We start from the raw sequence: 18,859 nt of genomic DNA on the forward strand, positions 1-18,859 counted from the left end.
ATGTCCCAAAGGGCCTTAGAATAAACACGAGGGGGAAATTATAACGGCTTGTCATCTGTGCTTGTGCATTAGACTTTTGTGTAGACAAGTCCTAAGTAAACATTCAGAAAATTATTTGAAAAGTCCCCAAATCATGTGTAGAGGCTCATAGAGATTTGTAAAAAGAAGAAAGTTATTTTTATCCAGTCTTTCCAACCCACTGATAATAGATCTTTTGGAAAGAGCTGCAGTCGATAGTGAATTTAGGTTTTGAACCATCGTTAGGCAAATATGGTTTCTCTAGAAAGAATCATGCCTGCTAATGATACGTGTACTGGGCCAGATGGAGACAATACTGATTTTAGGTACTTTATCTATGCAGTGACATACACTGTCATTCTTGTGCCAGGTCTCATAGGGAACATATTAGCTTTGTGGGTATTTTATGGTTATGTGAAAGAAACCAAACGGGCTGTGATATTTATGATAAACTTAGCCATTGCTGACTTACTACAAGTTCTCTCCCTGCCATTGAGGATCTTTTACTACTTGAATCATGACTGGCCATTTGGGCCCGGCCTCTGCATGTTCTGTTTCTACCTGAAGTATGTCAACATGTATGCAAGCATCTACTTCTTAGTGTGCATCAGTGTGCGGCGATTTTGGTTTCTTATATACCCCTTTCGTTTCCATGACTGCAAACAGAAATATGACCTGTACATCAGCATTGCTGGCTGGCTGATCATCTGCCTTGCCTGTCTACTCTTCCCTCTCCTCAGAACCAGTGATGACACCTCTGGCAATAGAACCAAATGCTTCGTGGATCTTCCTACCAGAAATGTCAATCTGGTTCAATCTGTTGCCATGATGACTATTGGCGAGATAATTGGATTTATAACACCACTTCTGATTGTCCTATATTGTACCTGGAAGACGGTTTTATCATTGCAAGATAAATATCCTGTGACTCAAGATCTTGGAGAGAAAAAGAAAGCCTTGAAGATGATTTTAACTTGTGCAGGAGTGTTTCTAATTTGCTTTGCACCTTATCACTTCAGTTTTCCTTTAGATTTTCTGGTCAAGTCCAATGAAATTAAAAGCTGCCTAGCCAGAAAGGTGATTGTAATATTTCATTCTGTGGCCTTGTGCCTAGCTAGCCTGAATTCATGCCTTGACCCAATTATATACTACTTTACCACTAATGAGTTCAGAAGACGACTTTCAAGACAAGATTTGCATGATAGCATCCAACATCATGCAAAATCCTTTGCAAGTAATCATACCACTTCTACCCTGGCAACTGAATTATGCTAAACAAACAAACAAACAAGCAAACCTGATTGTGGCCTGAAATGCGAGTACATCAGAACACATTTGCAATACTCCAAGCCATAGAGGAGAACTCACAAGAAGCACTCTCAGCGGCTTTTCAGTTATGCTATATCTTACCTATATGGGGAATTCACATTTTCATAACAGGACTTATTTGGAGCATTGTACTTCACCACCACTGACATTAACATGCTCATGTAGTAATTTGTCATCAATTCTTCAAGAATTAAACTAAAATTTCAGTGACATCCTATACACATATGCTTTCAAATAGAGTCAACAGTTTTATATGTGAACCTAAGGCACAGACAGATTGTCAACTTGGGGTCATCATAAGCATGTAATTTTGCTACAACAGACACTGAGTCTCTGTATTCAGAGGAAATGCATATTTATATTGGCAATCACAGTTTGCATTCTAATATCATATCTTTGGTTGTATTTTTAGAAGGATAGACAATAATTAGTTTGTATAAACAAAATTATATCAACATAGGATCATTTTTATATCACACGTGCGACTACAACTCAGGGTTTGAAGACTCAAATAGCTATATTATTCATTCTGGTGTGAACATGAAACATCACCTGCCATACCTATTCATAGAATAAAAATCTTAATTCAGGCCTCTAATATGTTTAAACTAAAAACAATACACACGTTTGAATACCGTAACTGTCGGTAACTGTATAAAGTACCATACTGCATCTACCCAGGGCACGTAGTTTGCCGAATTCCATCAACGTGACCCAAATAACCTCTAGTCTCAGGAGTAAGCAGATAGGTGACAATAACAGCTCTGACTCTCTTAAATTATTTCCAAGGAACACCTATGGAGATGTATGGATCTACCTAGTATAGGGAGTTTCCACCATGCTTCTGGAGTGATGTTGAGGTAACTCCGACAGATTACTATACTTTCTGAGCCTATGGAAGAAGTAGTACACTAATAAGTCACTAAGCTTAGGCCAGAGTGAAATGATGAGGCAAAGTTGGTTAATCCTTTTAAAATTTTTACCACATTGTATTTCTTACCCTAAGATAGAGTAAGCTCAGATTGTCAAGCCACCTACACAAGTCAGAGTGGGATTCTCTGCCCCATCATTGCAAATGCATGCCTTCTCTCCCATCATTTCAGTTGTTCCAATGGATTCTAGAATCTGCATTGGTTTTTTTTTTTGTCCCAGTTTTGCTCTAGCCACATCATTCTAAAACCTGCACAGTCTAACTCCTAACAACTGGGAACAGCAATTATTTCACCTTTTGAGAAAAGTGCAGAAGATTAATTTTGTCAGACTTGAGCACCCAGTGACCAATGACTTGCTTGCTATCTGTTTGATAATGTTATACAGGAATATGTGTAATAAATAAACTTGAGGTTGTATTAGAACACTTTAAGACACGTCTTAGTAAAGAGCTCTAACTTTAAAAAATGCTTTACTTAAAATCTGTGGGCCATATAATGAAGATATATTCTATTTCTCAGCTAGAATGAATGCAGACATCAATAAAAAACTTTAGTATATTTAGAGAAAGTGGATTTTTTTAAACACTCAGTTATGATATTAATATATTTGGGGGGGAAATTGATGAAATCAAAATGTATTCTATTATCCAAGATTAATAGAAAGTTTTCTTTGGACAGGTATTGATTTTGCTTGTACTTTGTTTTTAAGATAATACCCCATTTAAAAACTGACTTTGTGCTGCTAGTGATAGTATATCTATGTATCTCCTAGTTATGTATTGTAAGGTACATGTTTTCATGTGTTAAATAAGTTTCAAATGTGTGTTAAATTGTATTTTTAAAAGGGCAACTATAACTTTCTGGTTGGTTTCCTTTAAAGTGATTTGTGCTTGACTGTAATTTAATGTCGTAATGGAATTGCAAGTAAAAATTTTGTGGAACTGTGATTCAACTGTGGGCATGTGTAATGGGAGTGTCTTGTCTATAATATCTGTGCTTATTATTTTCTATAACAGCATGAATTACACTTCTTTTCTTATTTTAAAGATGTGGGGTACAATTAAGGGTTAGGTGCATAAGTGGTCATTGTACAGGTGAATTACATATCTTAAGGTCACTTTGGAAGACCATTGATTTAATTTTATTAGCATATGATTTCACTTTAAATATATCTTTTTTTAAAGGGGAAGGGAAATATTTTCAGAATATTGTTGTCCTTCTTAGAAGAATTATTGAGGGGAAAGTCCATTTGTTAGGCAATCCATTTACATAATTTAATTAAGGAGAGGACCAAATGTTCAATGTTCTTATGTTGCTTAGATAAGGCACCCTTCTTCCCAACTCTGCCCGTTCAGATTTATATTTAGTGTTCTAATTTACTTTATCCATCCCCATTGCTCCCTTGTTCTTCTAGGCAGTGAGGGAATCAACTAATTCACACTAAGGTGCTAATGAATAATGTCAGGTTAATATTCAGTTACCCTGGGATATCTGAATTCCAAGCCTTAGTACTATGCATTAACCAAAAGTGGTGATTTTTAATGGACAGTTTATAAATACTGACGCAGACATTAGAGGGAAAGCTATTTTGAAGAAAGTGGTTCGTGCAACAGTGCTTTTCAGATTGCATATAGTGAGCAGCAACATATTTTCCTTACCATAACAGGGATGCTAAATTCTAAGAAATCTATCCATAAGCATGGCTGTCAGTTTTCAGATCTCTGCTTGTTTTCTTTTCCTTTTTACCTCTCTCCATTCTAACTCTGGACCTGATTTTCAGGGGGAAAGTCTTAATTAGTAGAAGAGTACTGCTGCAGCTAATATTCAGCCAGGAGTCTCCTCTCTGATATTCTTCATTTCTTGGGAAATCTCTCCAGACTCACAGTTAGCATTCTTTAGCTTCCATGAAATTTGAGAATAGAGTTAACATGTCCAACTACAGTAATATACAATTCAAGATAAATAACTCCACATTTTCTATATAAAGTTGTTTGAATTTTGATTCCAAAACACACATACACACACACACACACACACACACACACACACACACACACACACACAAATATTCCAATAAGAGATTTTGGATATAGGGTGATTTTCATGTTATATTATTGTCATTACTCTTATTATTATTATATCCAAATGGTTTGTATGTTTTCATTGTCACCCAGTTAAGTAGCTAAGTATAATTACTAGTAATTTCATGAAGGGGAGCCATATGCCCCAAGAAATACAGACCAATCTACCTTGGTCTAGAAGGGTGCATCAGTGGAACTCCTCTGCAACTTAATTTTTATGCAAGCTTTTTGTATTTAGTCCCAAAATACTGTGAAAATGTGACACTTTGAATTTACTTACTGCTATAACTTATAATATGCCTTTAATAATAAAGCTTGTCTCTGTAATTAATAGAAATTTTCTGCCTCCAGAATTCAATGTGTATTTAGTCACTTCTTTAAGCAAACCGATAGACTTGAAAATCTTTTTGATGTTCTCACAGATATGAATAAAAGTCTCCTGAGGCTCTACTTTCCCTTTCTCTTGCTAGGAGAGGTGTGTTTTATTTTCCAAAAAAAAAAAAGAACCACTCTTCCCACTTTACCCCACTTTTGCTCCTAACAATTCTCATAGATAAGGGTTTTATTATCCACAACCTACTAAAATAATTCCTCACCCTCACTGTGGACCAAGCTTACTTGAACTGCTCAAAGCTCTATATTTGTAATGCTTAGACAGAGGTAAAGTTTTCTTCTTAGTTGGTTAAGTTTTCTTCTTAGGTTGTTAAGACCTGGCAGTCTGATCATTCTTGTGGACTGGCAGGGAAGGAAAACCTAACATCCACTGTCCTCCCCCTCTGCCCTTCTCAAAGCAGATCTAATTAAACTAAAATCTCTCAGTCTGTCGCTCTTCCTTCTACTTCAGCAATTTCCTTTTAGTCTCAGGTATCTTCTATAATAAGCAAGTTGTTAGGAATTGCACATTTTGGCTGTTATAAAATGACTTTCTTAGGAAGTGGTAAAGGGTTTTTCGGCCAGGCATGGTGGCTTGCACCTATAATCCCAGCACTTTGGGTGGCTGAGGTGAGATGATTACCGGAGCCCAGGGGCTCGAGACCAGCCTGAGCAACTTGGTGAGACCTCATTTCTACAATAAATCAAAAAATTAGCCGGGTGTGGTGGTGCGTGCCTGTAGTACCAGCTACTCGGAAGGCTGAGGAGGAAGGATCATCTGAGCCCAGCAAGTCGAGGCTATGATGGCCGTGAGCATGCCACTGCACTCCAGCCTGGGCGAAAGAGTGAGACTCCAACTCAAAAAAAAAAGAACAACAAAAAAGGGTTTTTCAAGGAAGAATTTCTGATTCTTTGGTAGACATGAAAATAATGAGATATAAATACTAAACATGCCTCCATGCTTCGAATGCCCTTAAATTCTATAGAGACCTCTTTGTTCTCGAGAGGTAACTTTACTATCTCCACTATCATATTTTGCTGAAGTGGTGGGGGTGGAGGAGGATGGAGTGAGAGATAAACTGTCATTTAAATGTGGTTGTTTTACTTATTCCTCAAGCTATTAAAGGATGTGGGGCGTAGGGGGTGGAGGAGATCGAGTTGTAACTTTATTGAACTTCACAGACCATTTTCTCAGGAGAACTTCTTTAGCTTTAATCACTATTTGATTATATCAAGTAGTTCAAGAAATATAAATATACCAAGATCATATGTCTTCTATTGTTTGTTGACTAAATTCTCTTCATCTTGCTCCTTACTGCTTATCTTCTGATTCACCTATAGGCATAACTTTATTCAAAGCCTTACAATTGCTTTCTTATATCTTTTCAAAGAATAATAAATCAACTGCTTCTTGGGGAAGGCTGCTATTTGGCCCATTCACCTGACTCTAATGTCTACTTTTATTGCAGAAACTCTTCCAAGTTTGATTCTGGCTCATTTTATTTTATAAAATTACTACTTTTTTTTCTAATGAAGCAATACCTCCTCTACTCCCCTGGGGTTATCCAAACCATCCTACATTACCTGTACTGACAGCAAACGAAGCAGTAGTTTGTAGGAAAAGGTTATGATAATGTATGGACAAGTTTAACATCAGCAAGATGGGGAATCAAAGAGGAGGGTGTGAAGAAAGACTGCATTGGTCAGTGTCCCACTTATATTTTCTTTACCTATTCTCAGAAAGAATGCAACACTCCCTTTTCTGACCTCCCATCCATGAGTCTACTCAGATATAAAAAATAGCATTGCCCCTAAAATTAATTACTTCAAGAAATTAAAAATCACTTTAAAAGTTCTTTGCAGTATCTGTTTCTTCTTCCTAGAATGTTTTTCCAACAGCTCTCTTGTCTCTTCCATAAGCTTTTCAAAGTCAGTTCTGAAAGTTGACCACCCCTACAAATATGTTTATTTGTAATATATCACATTGAATCTTTCCTCATTAGTTTATACTTTATAATTATTTTATTTATTATATTTATTCCCACTTGAATATTAGATTTGTTCATTTTCACATCTGTGATGCCTAGCCTACTACCTGCAACATAGTGAATACTAAAAAAAGTATGTTGAATGGCTAACTAGACAATGATTTAAATAAGTTGAATTCTGTTTTACAGTATTCTATGTATGGAATGCTATATCAATTGACAGCTTGTGGTTCATAGTATACAATAACAGTTAAGATTTATAGTGCTGATCTAAGGCCTTATAAAATTTTCAGAGGCCATCAAAATCATATCTTAGTGGAAATATATTCATTTTTTTGAGTTATGCCTATCTCCTTGTGTTGGTGCAGTATAATAAAGAATATATCTGATGTTTGCTCAAGGTTCTTTGCACAGACCTTAAAAACGCCTTGGAATTTTCTAAAAGGCAGGAGTATATTTGTTATGTTGATGAGGTGACTCAAGGGAAGGAAGGCAGTTACATAGCTTCAGGATGGGAACTGGGCACCAAAAACTATATCCATGTAATTAAAGGGTCAGTCCAACCTCCTGGGAGAGGAGATAAACTGGAGATTTAGTTCAATCATTTGAACAATGATATAATCAAATATGCTTGTGTAATGAAACCTGGGTAAAATCTTGTAAATCAAGGCTCAGAGGACCTTCCTGGTTCGTGAACACATCAATGTACTAGGAGGTTGTTGGCAAATTCTGGCTACATTGAGACAAAAGCATGTGTACTCAGGACCCTCCCAGACCTTGCCTTATATATCTCAAAATTTGGCTGTTCATCTGTTTCCTTTATAATAAAATGGTAATTGCAAGCATAGCACTTTTGGGAATTCTGTGAGTCATTTTAGTGAATTACCTAACCTGAGGGGGGTTGTAGAAAACCCCAAATTTGTATCCAGCCAGGCAGAAATGTAAGTAGCTTGGACACATCTGAAACTTACATCTGACATCTGAAGTGGTAGCAGTCTTGTGAAGGACTTGTCCTTGCAGTATCTGCATTAATTTTGGGTAGTTAATGTTAGAATTCAATTGAAGTGTAGGACTCTCAGTTGATGTCAGAGAATTGGTGTCATAACAGTATTGGACATTTCAATGTCAGTATATTTTCATTGTCAATCAAATAAGACTTAAGAATAGCAAGAACATTCTCTCTAACCTGTCTGTGAAAACTATCAGAGAACTTGTAAATCAACTATTGCATTCTTTTTTGAATAAATAGCCCTTCTAACACAAGGAACAAATATTTAAAAAGTTAATTGATTTTATCATTGCCATTGGCAGTAGATTAATCAAGTCAATAAATGAAAAAATAAAATAGAATATAATAAAACCAATATTTAACCAGTTAACAGTAGTTTAATTAAAAATCTACCAGTTGATCCCATGCTAAGAATTCAGATTTGTTTTCTTTCAATAGGCACAGTTCTGGATGAAAATATTAATTTTTCAAAAGAAGAGTGTAGTTGTCTTTTGTATAGTTTAAAAACTTAATATGCCTTCAGCAAAAATGAACCCTTTGTCTTACTTTTAAGCTGCCACATATATTTGTATTCCAAATCTGTTTAAGCATTGCTTCATTAAAACTCACACCTGAGCCAAAATGTGCTCTGGGGAATCAGCCTATAAAGAATATCATGATTGTGCCTACAAATATTAAACAGAAATCCAAACAGAAGGAGAATGGTTTGTCTCAAAAATATTGCTCAGGAGAGAAATTTACCACTTCTTTGCCAATCTATGCAGCCTGGTTACTGCTTTTATGGAACTTAGCCAGCGATATTTAATAATCACTAAAAAAATCCGGTCAATGCTAACCTTAAGGTAGAAATCAAAGAACATTCTAATTCTTCCATTACCAGCTATAATTCTAGCACCTTATTTCTGAATAAATACAAAATGCTCCACCATTTTTCTCTACCTCTTTCTTATTACAAACCATGTTTCATTCAGGATTTGTGGCTTGAACGTAGCCTTATAGGGTCAGAAGAATTGTCACTACTACCTCTGCCATTGTCTAGGTAGCCTTAACTAGGCTCTGAGTTGATCAAGACAATAGTTTGCTGACAAATCATCTAATGAGATAGTTTACCTCAAATCAGTATACTGCATGAAATAGCCCTGAAAATATAATTTGGATTTTACTCAGCAGTATGACTAAATAGTTCACACCTAAAGACAGGTTTGGGAAAGTAAATATAGTCAGAATAGAATGAGAAGAAGGGTTAAGTCTTTTTAAATATACTTACCTGCTGGTTAACCATTTTACAACCATGTCACTGGCTGTATTTTGGATTTTCAGTTGCAGAGACCTCTGGGAATGGCTAAGCAGATTCCTCTAGAATGAATGCCAGAGAGCGGTGAAGGAAGAAATGTATGTTTGGGAAGCTAGAGGGGAGGTGAGGACCATTAAAACTGATAAAGAAACATAAATATTTAAAAAAACATTTCTAATAATATAATATATTTAATATATATCATTTTCAAAGCTATTTTTTTTTACTTTTTCTGCCCATGAAAATAGTCATGCACCATATAATGGTCAACAACAGACTACATATATACCAGTGGTCCCATTAGGCTATAATACTGTATTTTATTATATCTTTTCTATGTTTAGATACATAAATACTCATCATTGTATTACAATTGCCAGCAGTATTCAGTACAATAATTGCTGTACAGGTTTGTTGCTGAAGAGCTGTAAGTTCTGCTCTATAGCCTAGGTGTGTAGTAGGCTACACCATCTAGGTTTGAGTAAGTACACTCTATGATGTTCACATAATGACAGAATTAAACTAGTGACCCAATTCTCAGAACGCATCCTTGGTTAAGAGATGTATGACTATAAAGCAAAGCAGTAGTCTTGATATTGAAGATAATTTGCATTATTTTCTATCTTCAACATTACCCAGGATAAAAAAAAGTTGTGGAAATCCACTAGTCTTAATAGCTGCATCAGTTAAATAAATATTTAAATATTAAATAAGTACTATGTTACAGAATTTGTGTTAGGCACTGGAAATGTGAACATAATTAGCTTAATAAGGCTGTCTTTACTTCTTTACCTTCCATTTACTTCTCAGCCCATATGAATTTTGTTTTTCTGTCATAGTTTAATTTATTATTCATTCAACAATAAAAAATATTTTATAAGCACCAATTAATTCTAGGTACTAGCTAGGCACTAGGAGCTCTTCATCTAGGTAACACAAAGTCAAAATTAACTATAGAGTCAGCCCTAGTATCTGCGGCTTCTGCATCCATGTATTCAACTAACAACAGATTAAAAATATTTGAGGATGAAAGCAATAACACAAAATAACAATGCTATAAAAAATACAAGTTAAAATGCATTATAACAGCTATTTACATAGAATTAGTGTTATATTAGATATTTTAAGTAATATAGAGATGATTCAAAGTGTACAGGAAAATATGTTTAGGTAATATGCAAATATTATGCCATTTTATATAAGAGACTTGAGCAACCTCAAATTTCAGTATGGAAGGGTCTTGGAATGAATCACATAAGGATACTGAGGGAAGACTGTATCTATATTTGCATATGGGTTTTTATTTTTAAGGTAAATATCAATTTTATTTTAAAATTGCTATTGCTTTTATTCATTTTTAATAATATTTAATCTATTTTAAACTTTAAATGACATTAAAGAAAAATGTGAGGATGCTTTAATCTGTTTACTTAAAAGAGTATAGGTTAAAATAAAGCTAAAAAATATGTCATTGGATTGGGTTTTGTCTATGATCTTGGGGGTAAGTTTTCTTAGGAGTTAAACCATAATCTACCTATTCTTCTAACCCTGTGTCTAGTCTAAAGCAGAGATTTACTTGGTCCACTACTAGGGGGAGTGAGGGACAGTTAGAAGTTCAAACTTCATCTGCATGTAGCCTACTTATATAGTTAATCCTCACTTGTACCCCACCATTCTATAATAAAAATTTTTAAAAATAGAGATTTGCACCAGTTACCTGGATCACTGTAGAAAAACAAATAAAAAAACTAGGCTTATGTGAACAAATTATGTAAAAGTACTTAAAAAATAATTTAGGAACAGAGGAACAAATAACAAGGGTTGTTATACCAAAAAAAAAAAAAAAAGAGGGGAGAGAAACTCCTTGACCCCATTTCCCTACCTGCCTGGCCCAGTGCAGGAAATCACCTGGAGTCTGGATAGAGGCACCACTCAGGTCCACATGATGCCTTAGTGGCTCTTGTTCCTGGTGAGGTCCAGTGCTAGCTAACAAAAATGACACAGCACAGTGGCTGCCAACATGCCAGATTTTACAGATTTAGATTGCACCATGTTCTTGCTTCCCCCTGCCTCTGCAGATCCTCATTGGTGGTATTGTTCCCACCTTAGAGACAACTCTCTTGTACTTGCCCTGGACTCAACCGACAATTGTGGCTTGACCCCAGGAGGCCTCTGGTCTGTGGAGGGGGTGGTTCAATTTCAGCAGCACTCACCATCACTGTCTTTGTCCTTCCCATAGAGAAGAGAGGGAGCTAGGAGATGGAGCACCTTTGTGACTTGCAGTTATGCAGGGCCCTGGCTGCCTGCACCACCTGAGCAAGAAGAAAGACCCCACTGAGATGAAAAAGAGGCTGCCCCACACTCACTTGATCAACTTGGTGGGCCCAAGATATCTGGGTCGTTCCCAGCTACCTTCCAACATGGTTGTTGTGGTCCCATTCACATGTGGGTTAGAAAGAGAAGCTCTGGAAGTCCCAACTAAACAGGGTACCTGCCACCTGTCTTGAGTGAGAGGAAGCACCCCACCCCGACTGGAAATGGCCACTCCACACTTTCTTGATCACTCTGGTGTTGTGCCCGCTGGGTCCTTTCCAGGAACCACCTTCGTTTCTGCCTCCATCCTCCCATAGGCAAACCAGAGAGGAAAATGAGGAATAAGGACTACTCCACCATTCCCATCCCTACTACCCATTGGTCAGGAAGGGAGCAAAAAGACAGGTCACTTCTGTGTGCCCATATGTCTGGTACTTAGAAACCTGACCCAATGGTTCCCTCCAAAGCAGGGCTTCCTAACACCATAGCTACCCTGTCCTGCTGAATACTTCAGCTGTGGTTCAGCACTCCCTTGATGACACAAACTCAAGAGGTCTTTGGCAAGTCCCAAAAACGTTGCTACTGTTGCCTCTACCCCTGCATCCTATGAGTCAGGGAGATAACAGGGAGTTGAGGTGCTGAAAGAAGCCAACAGACCACATACCACACACACTATAAACAAATCTACAAGGGGGAGAAAAAACAAAAACACACAAAAATTTGCTAACTCCCATTCTAATAATAACATCTTTAAAAAATAAAAATTTAAAATTAAATGAAATAAAAAAGAAGATTCTGCTTCTACAGATGAATCAGTGCAAGAACACTAGCAATTCCAAAAGTAAAGGTGTTTCGACACCCACGAAGGATTCCACCAGCTCCTGAGCAATGGATCCCTACCAGAATGAATTGTTTCTAATGACAGATAAAAAATTCACAATATGGATGGCAAAGAGACTCAACAATATCCAAAAGAAAGTAGATACTCAAATTAAACAGGCCAAAAAATAGTCAAAGAAGTAAAAGTTGACTTGACCGTCTTAAGATAAAACCAAACTAAACTGAAAATGAATAATTTGCTCCAGAAATTTCAAAACACAGTTACAAGCTTTGATAGTATACTGGACCAGGCAGAAGAAAGAATTTCAGAGCTTGAAGTTGGATCTTTTGAATTAACCCAGACAAAAATAAAGAAAAATAATTTAAAAAAATAAAGCCTTTAAGAGATATGGGATTATGTAAGACCTAATCTACATCTGAATGGCATTCCTAAAACAGAAGGTGAAAATGAAAACAATCTGGAGCAAGCTTTACATGATATCATCTAGGAAAACTTCCCCTATCTTTTTAGAGAGACCAAAATGCAGGTATAAAAAATTCAGAGAACTCTTGTGAGGTATATGCAAGATGATCATTCCCAAGGCACATAATCATTAGGCAATCCAAGGTCAGCATGAAAGAAAAAAAATCTAAAGGTCACTGGAGAGAAGAGACAGATTACTCACCAAGGGAGACCCATTAGAATAGCAGCAGACCTCTCAGCAGAATCTTTACAGGGCAGAAGAGATTGGGGGACCATTTTTAGGACTCTTAACTAAAAGCAATGCTAACAAAGAATATCTTATCTCATGAAACTAAGCTTCATAGACAAAAGAGAATTAAAGTTCTTCCCAAGCAAGCAAGTGCTAAGGGAATTTGTTACCTCCAGACCAGGCCTACAAGGGATTCTTAAGGAAGTTCTCAACATGGAAATGAAAGAATAATACCATCTATCATAAAAGCACATGTAAGTATATAGTTTAAAGAGCATACAAACCAAACACAAAGCTGAGAACACAAAGGAACTTTAAAAAAGCAACAGGGTACATACAAATCCTCACATATAAATAGCAAACATGAATGTTAATAGCCTAAACATGCCACTTAAAAGGCAAAGAGTAACAAATTGGATTAAAACAAGACAAAACAAAACAAAACATGATCCATTCTTTTGGTCTCTTCAGTAAATCTATCTCACTTCTAATGACTCCCATAGTCTTAAGACAAAGGCTTGGTGAAAGATTTTTCATGCAAATGTAAAATAAGAATGAACAGGGGTCCCTATTCTTGTATCATATAAAACAATCTTTAAAACAATAAAAGTAAAAAAAGGACAATGAAAGGGACTACATAACAATAGAGGGCTCAATTAAACAAGAAATACTAATATTGAATGTATACACACCAAAGATAAGAGCACTCATATTTATAAAACAATTGTTGCTTGGCTCGGGGGTTCAGCCTGTAATCCCGCGCCTTTGGGAGGCTGAGGTGAGTGGATTGCCTGAGCCCGCGGGTTTGAGACCCGCCTGGGCAGCGAGACCTCATTTCTACAGTAAATAAAAAAATCAGCCGGGCGTGGTAGCGCATACCTGTAATTCCGGCTACTCGGAAGGCTGAGGCGGAAGGATTGCCGGAGCCCAGCAGGTCGAGGCTGTGGTGGCTGGGAACGGCCACTGCACTCCAGTCTGGGCGACAGAGTGAGACTCCAACTCAAAATAAATAAATAAATAAATAAATAAATAAATAAATAAATAAATAAATAAATGAAATAATTGCTAACTAACGTAAGCAAGAGCATACACATCTGCACAATAATAATGGAAGAATCTGACACCCTCGTGAACAGCTTTAGACTGTGCATTATGGCAGAAAACTTACAAAAAAATCTGGAACTCAAATTCAACACTTGACCAATTAGATGTAATAGACATCTACAGAACATTCCGCCCAACAACCACAGAATATCTGTACGTAGAATGTACTCCAAGATCGACCACATACTTGATCATAAACCAAGTCAGAATAAACTCCAAAAAGTTGAAATTACAAGAAGCATCCTCTCAGAACACAGCAGAATAAAAATAGATATCAATACCAAGTGGAATACTCAAAAACACATAAATACATGAAAATTAAATAACATGTTCCAGAATAATTTTTGAGTAAACACCAAAATCAAGACAGAAATAAAAAGATTCTTACAAACAAATACAAATAAAGACAAAATATTAAACTTCTGGGATACCATTAAAACAGCACTGAGAGAGGAATTTATAGCATTTGACAGCCACATCAAAAAATAGTGAGATCTTAAACAAATAGTTTAATGTCACACCTAAGGGAACTGGAAAAACAAGAACAAAGTAAACCAAAAGTTAATAGATAACAAGAAATAACCAAAGTCAGAGCACGAAAAAAATAAAGACCACAAAAAAATCATACAAAGGATAAATGAGTTGAAAAAGCTAATTCTTGAGAAGGATAAACAAGATTAGTAGACCCCCTGGCCCGATTAACTGAGAGAGGAAGGGAGGGAGGGAAGGGAGATAGAGATAGATAGATAGATAGATAGATAGATAGATAGATAGATAGATAAAGAAAAATCTTAGTAAATACCATCAGAAATGTAGAAGACAATGTTATAGCTACTCCTGAAGAAATAAAAAAGATTAACAGAGGAAATGGATCAATTCATGGAAACACACAACCTCCCAAGATTGGAAAAAAGAAGAAAGTGAAACCCTGAACAGACCAATAACAAACCAAGAAATTCATTTAGTAATAAGACACCTATCTACTAAAAAAAAAAAACCCCAGAATGGATAGATTCAGAGCTGAATTCTACAAGATGTACAAGGAAGAGCTGGTAGCAATCATAATAATCATAATAAAAATACTTCAAGGAGGTGGGGAAAAAAAAACTCCTACCTAACTCATTCTACAAAGCCAACATCATCCTAATACCAAAGAATGGTAAAGACACAACAAAGAAGGAAAACTACAGGCTGATATTCCTGATAAACATAGATGCAAAAATCTTCAGCAAGATGTCAGAAAACTGCATTCAACAGCATATTACAAGGATCATTTATCATGACCAGGTAAACTTTAATCCCAGAATACAAGACTGGTTTAACATATGCAAATCCATAAATATAATCTACCACATAAGCAGAAGTAAAACCAAGAACCATGTAATTGTCTCAATAGGCACAGAAAAATTATTGAATGAAGCATTCTGTAAAATCCAACATCCCTTCATAATAAAACCTTTAATAATTTAGGTACCAGCTGGGCTTGGTGGCTCAGCCTGTAATCCCGCGCCTTTGGGAGGCTGAGGTGAGTGGATTGACTGAGCCTGCGGGTTCGAGACCCGCCTGGGCAGTGAGACATCATCTCTACAATAAATCAAAAAATCAGCCAGTGATGGTAGCACATACCTGTAATTCCGGCTACTTGGAAGGCTGAGGCGGAAGGATCGCCGGAGCCCAGCAGGTCGAGTCTGCGGTGGGTGGGAGCGGCCACTGCACTGCAGTCTGGGCGACAGAGTGAGACTCCAACTCAAAATAATAATAATAATAATAATAATAATAATTTAGGTACCATTCATCAAAGTAATAAATGCCATCTATGACAAACTGCAGTCAACATCATACTTAAGAAGCAGATGCTGGAATCATTGCCTTCTAAGAACCAATATAAGAAAAGGATATCCACTCTTACCAATCCATTTAACATAGTATTGGGAAGTCCTGGCCAGAGCAACTAGGCACGGGAAAGAAATAAGAGGTATCCAAATAGTTAAAGAGGAAGTGAAATTATCCCTCTTCACAGATGATATGATTCTATACTTGAAAAATCCAAAAGATCACACACACACACACACACACACACACACACACACACACACGTGTACATGATTCTAGAACTGATAAACAACTTCAATAAAATCTCGGACTTCAGAACTCAACATTCAAAAATCAATTGTATTTCTATACACCAACAACAAACAGGCTGAGAAACAAAATGAAAAACATACTTTTATTCACAATAGCCCCCAAAATGTAAAATAACTAAGAATACATCTAACCAAAGAGGTAAAAGACTTCTACAACAGGAACTACAAAACACTGCTGAAAGTAATATAAAAATTGACACAAACAAATGGAAACATATCTCAGGCTCATGGACTGGAATAATCAATATCATTAAAATGTCCATGATACCAAAAGTAATCTACAGATTCACAAATGAAATCCCTATCAAACTACTAGCATCAACAGACCTAGAGCAAATAATGCTTAAGTTTATATAAAAGCAAAAGCAAAAAAAGAAGAGTCAAAATAGCCAAAGCAATCCTAAAAACAGAACAAAATTGGAGCCATCACAAACTTCAAACTTTAGTACAAGACTATAGTCGCCAAAACATCATGGTACTGGTACAAAAACAGATACATAGATAAATGGAACAGTATAGAGAATCCAGAAATAAAACCACTGACCTACAACAAACTCGTCTTTGACAAAGCCAAAATAAACAAACAAACAAACATTGGGGATAGGATACACCATTCAACAAATAGTGCTAGAGAAACTGGCCAGCCATATGCAGAAGAATAAAACTGGACTCCTACCCTTCACCATAAAAAAAAAAAAAAACTCAAAATGGATTAAAAACTTAAACATTGGACCCCAAACTATAAAAATCTTGGGAGAAAACCTAAGAAACACTCTCTTGGACATCAGCCTAGGAAAAGAACTTATGACCAAATTCTTAAAAGCAAAGTTATCAAAAACCAAACTTGAGAAGTGGCACCTTATCAAGTTTAAAAGCTTCTGGATATTAGGCTTTTGTCAGATGCACAGAGTAGACAACTCACAGAATGGGAGAAAATCTATGCATTTGACAAAGACCTAATATCCAGAATTTATATTTAAAAACTTTAACAAATTGGCAGAAAAAGACATTTAAAATGGACAAATGACATGAAGAGACACTTCTCAATGGACCAACAAGTGACCAGCAAACAGGAAAAAATACTCAATACCACTAATCATCAGAGAAATGCAAAACAAAACCAAAATGACATACCATCTGACAACATTCTGAATGGCTATTACTAAAAAGTCAAAAAACATCAGATGAGCCGGGTTCAGTGGCTCAGCCTGTAATCCTGCGCCTTGGGAGGCTGAGGTGAGTGGATTGCCTGAGCCCGCGGGTTCGAGGCCCACCTGGGCAACTTGGTGAGACCTCATCTCTACAATAAATCAAAAAATTAGTCGGGCGTGGTAGCGCGCGCATGTAGTTCCAGCTACTTGGAAGGCTGAGGTGGAAGGATCTCCGGAGCCCAGCAGGTCGAGGTTGCGGTGGCCGGGACCGGCCACTGCACTCCAGTCTGGGTGACAGAGTGAGACTCTAACTCAAAAAAAACAAAAACAAAAACAAAAACAAAAAATACCCTAGCAGATGTTGGTGAGGATGTGTAGAAAAGGGAATGCTTGCACACTGTTGGAAGGAATGTAAGCTAGTTCAACCCCTGTGCAAAGAAGTTAGAAGAGTTTTCAAGAAACTAAAAACAGATTTACCATTTGACCCAGCAATCACACTACTGGGTATGTACCCAAAGGGGCATACATTATTCTACCAAAAGACTCCTATACTTGTACATTTATTACAACACTGTTCACAATAGCAAAAACAAGAAACTAACCCAGTTGTCCATCAACAGTGGACTGAATAAAGAAAATATGGTACATATATACCACTGAATATGACACAGACATATAACAAAACAAAATCCTGGCATTTGCATCAACCTGGTTGCAGCTAAAGGCCACTATTCTAAGCGAATTATCACAGAAAGAAATCTGAATACCACACATTCTCACTCATAAGTGAGAGTTAAACACTGGGCACACACGGCACAAGTATGGGAACAATAGATACGGGGGACTACTAAAGGTTGCACGGAGAGAGTGGGAATAAGAGTTGAGAAACCATCCACTGAGTACCATGCTTACCATCTGTCAGAGGGGTGCAGACTCATTAGAAGTCCTTACCTCACCATCACACAATAGATCTGTGTAATAAACCTCCACGTGTACCTCTTGAATCTAAAGTAAAATAGAATTCAAAATTAAAAACAAAGAAACCTAAACTCAGAATAAAAGATAGTTTTTTAAATAGAATACATTTAACCTTGAGGTTAAACTTACTATATATTTAATATTTTATATATATTTCATATTTTGCCATTTTCATGATGTGTGTGTGTGTTTATTATATTCGGGAAATACTATCCCACAGGTCTTAAAGAAGTGATTTTTAGGTTTCAAGTGAAGTAGTGATGGAACTCATAACTGACTATTAGCTCTTGCAAGTTTTCATGAGCCCGAAAGCCTAGGCTGAATGCCCAAAGGAAATTTGTTTTCAAGGATATCTGAGTATGAAGTGAAAAAATTATATTATAATAGAAAATAATATGTTGTATAGAAAAAAGAGCAATGACTTTGGTGTAAGATTGAGCTAGGTTTGAATTGTATCTCTGGCACTTATTAGCATTGTCTTCAGAATCCTCACCCATTAAATGAAAATTCTTGCATAACTCTAAAGTTAAGCTCATTGCTCATATTCACTAAGGCACAATGAGATAAACCTTAATTCTAAATCTAAACCCACCTCCTTACTGCATCACTTCCAA

The 18,859-nt window shown here is 36.5% G+C and overlaps 1 protein-coding gene across 1 annotated transcript; it reads left to right on the plus strand.

Annotated features, from left to right (window-relative positions):
- The first annotated feature begins 261 nt into the window (after nucleotides 1-261).
- GPR174 (G protein-coupled receptor 174) lies at nucleotides 262-1,529 on the plus strand. Its single transcript, XM_008069858.1, has one exon. It carries the CDS (start codon nucleotides 271-273, stop codon nucleotides 1,291-1,293), a length of 1,023 nt encoding a protein of 340 aa, XP_008068049.1. The 5' UTR covers nucleotides 262-270; the 3' UTR covers nucleotides 1,294-1,529.
- The last annotated feature ends 17,330 nt before the right edge of the window (nucleotides 1,530-18,859 follow it).

The sequence above is a fragment of the Carlito syrichta genome, unplaced genomic scaffold (genome assembly GCF_000164805.1).
Source record: "Carlito syrichta isolate Samal-C Ts95f unplaced genomic scaffold, Tarsius_syrichta-2.0.1 Scaffold312232, whole genome shotgun sequence".
Taxonomy (NCBI): domain Eukaryota; kingdom Metazoa; phylum Chordata; class Mammalia; order Primates; family Tarsiidae; genus Carlito; species Carlito syrichta.

What these genes read in the sequence shown, in the direction of transcription:
- GPR174 (XM_008069858.1), top strand. Translation starts at nt 271, where the DNA reads ATGGTTTCTCTAGAAAGAATCATGCCTGCTAATGATACGTGTACTGGG.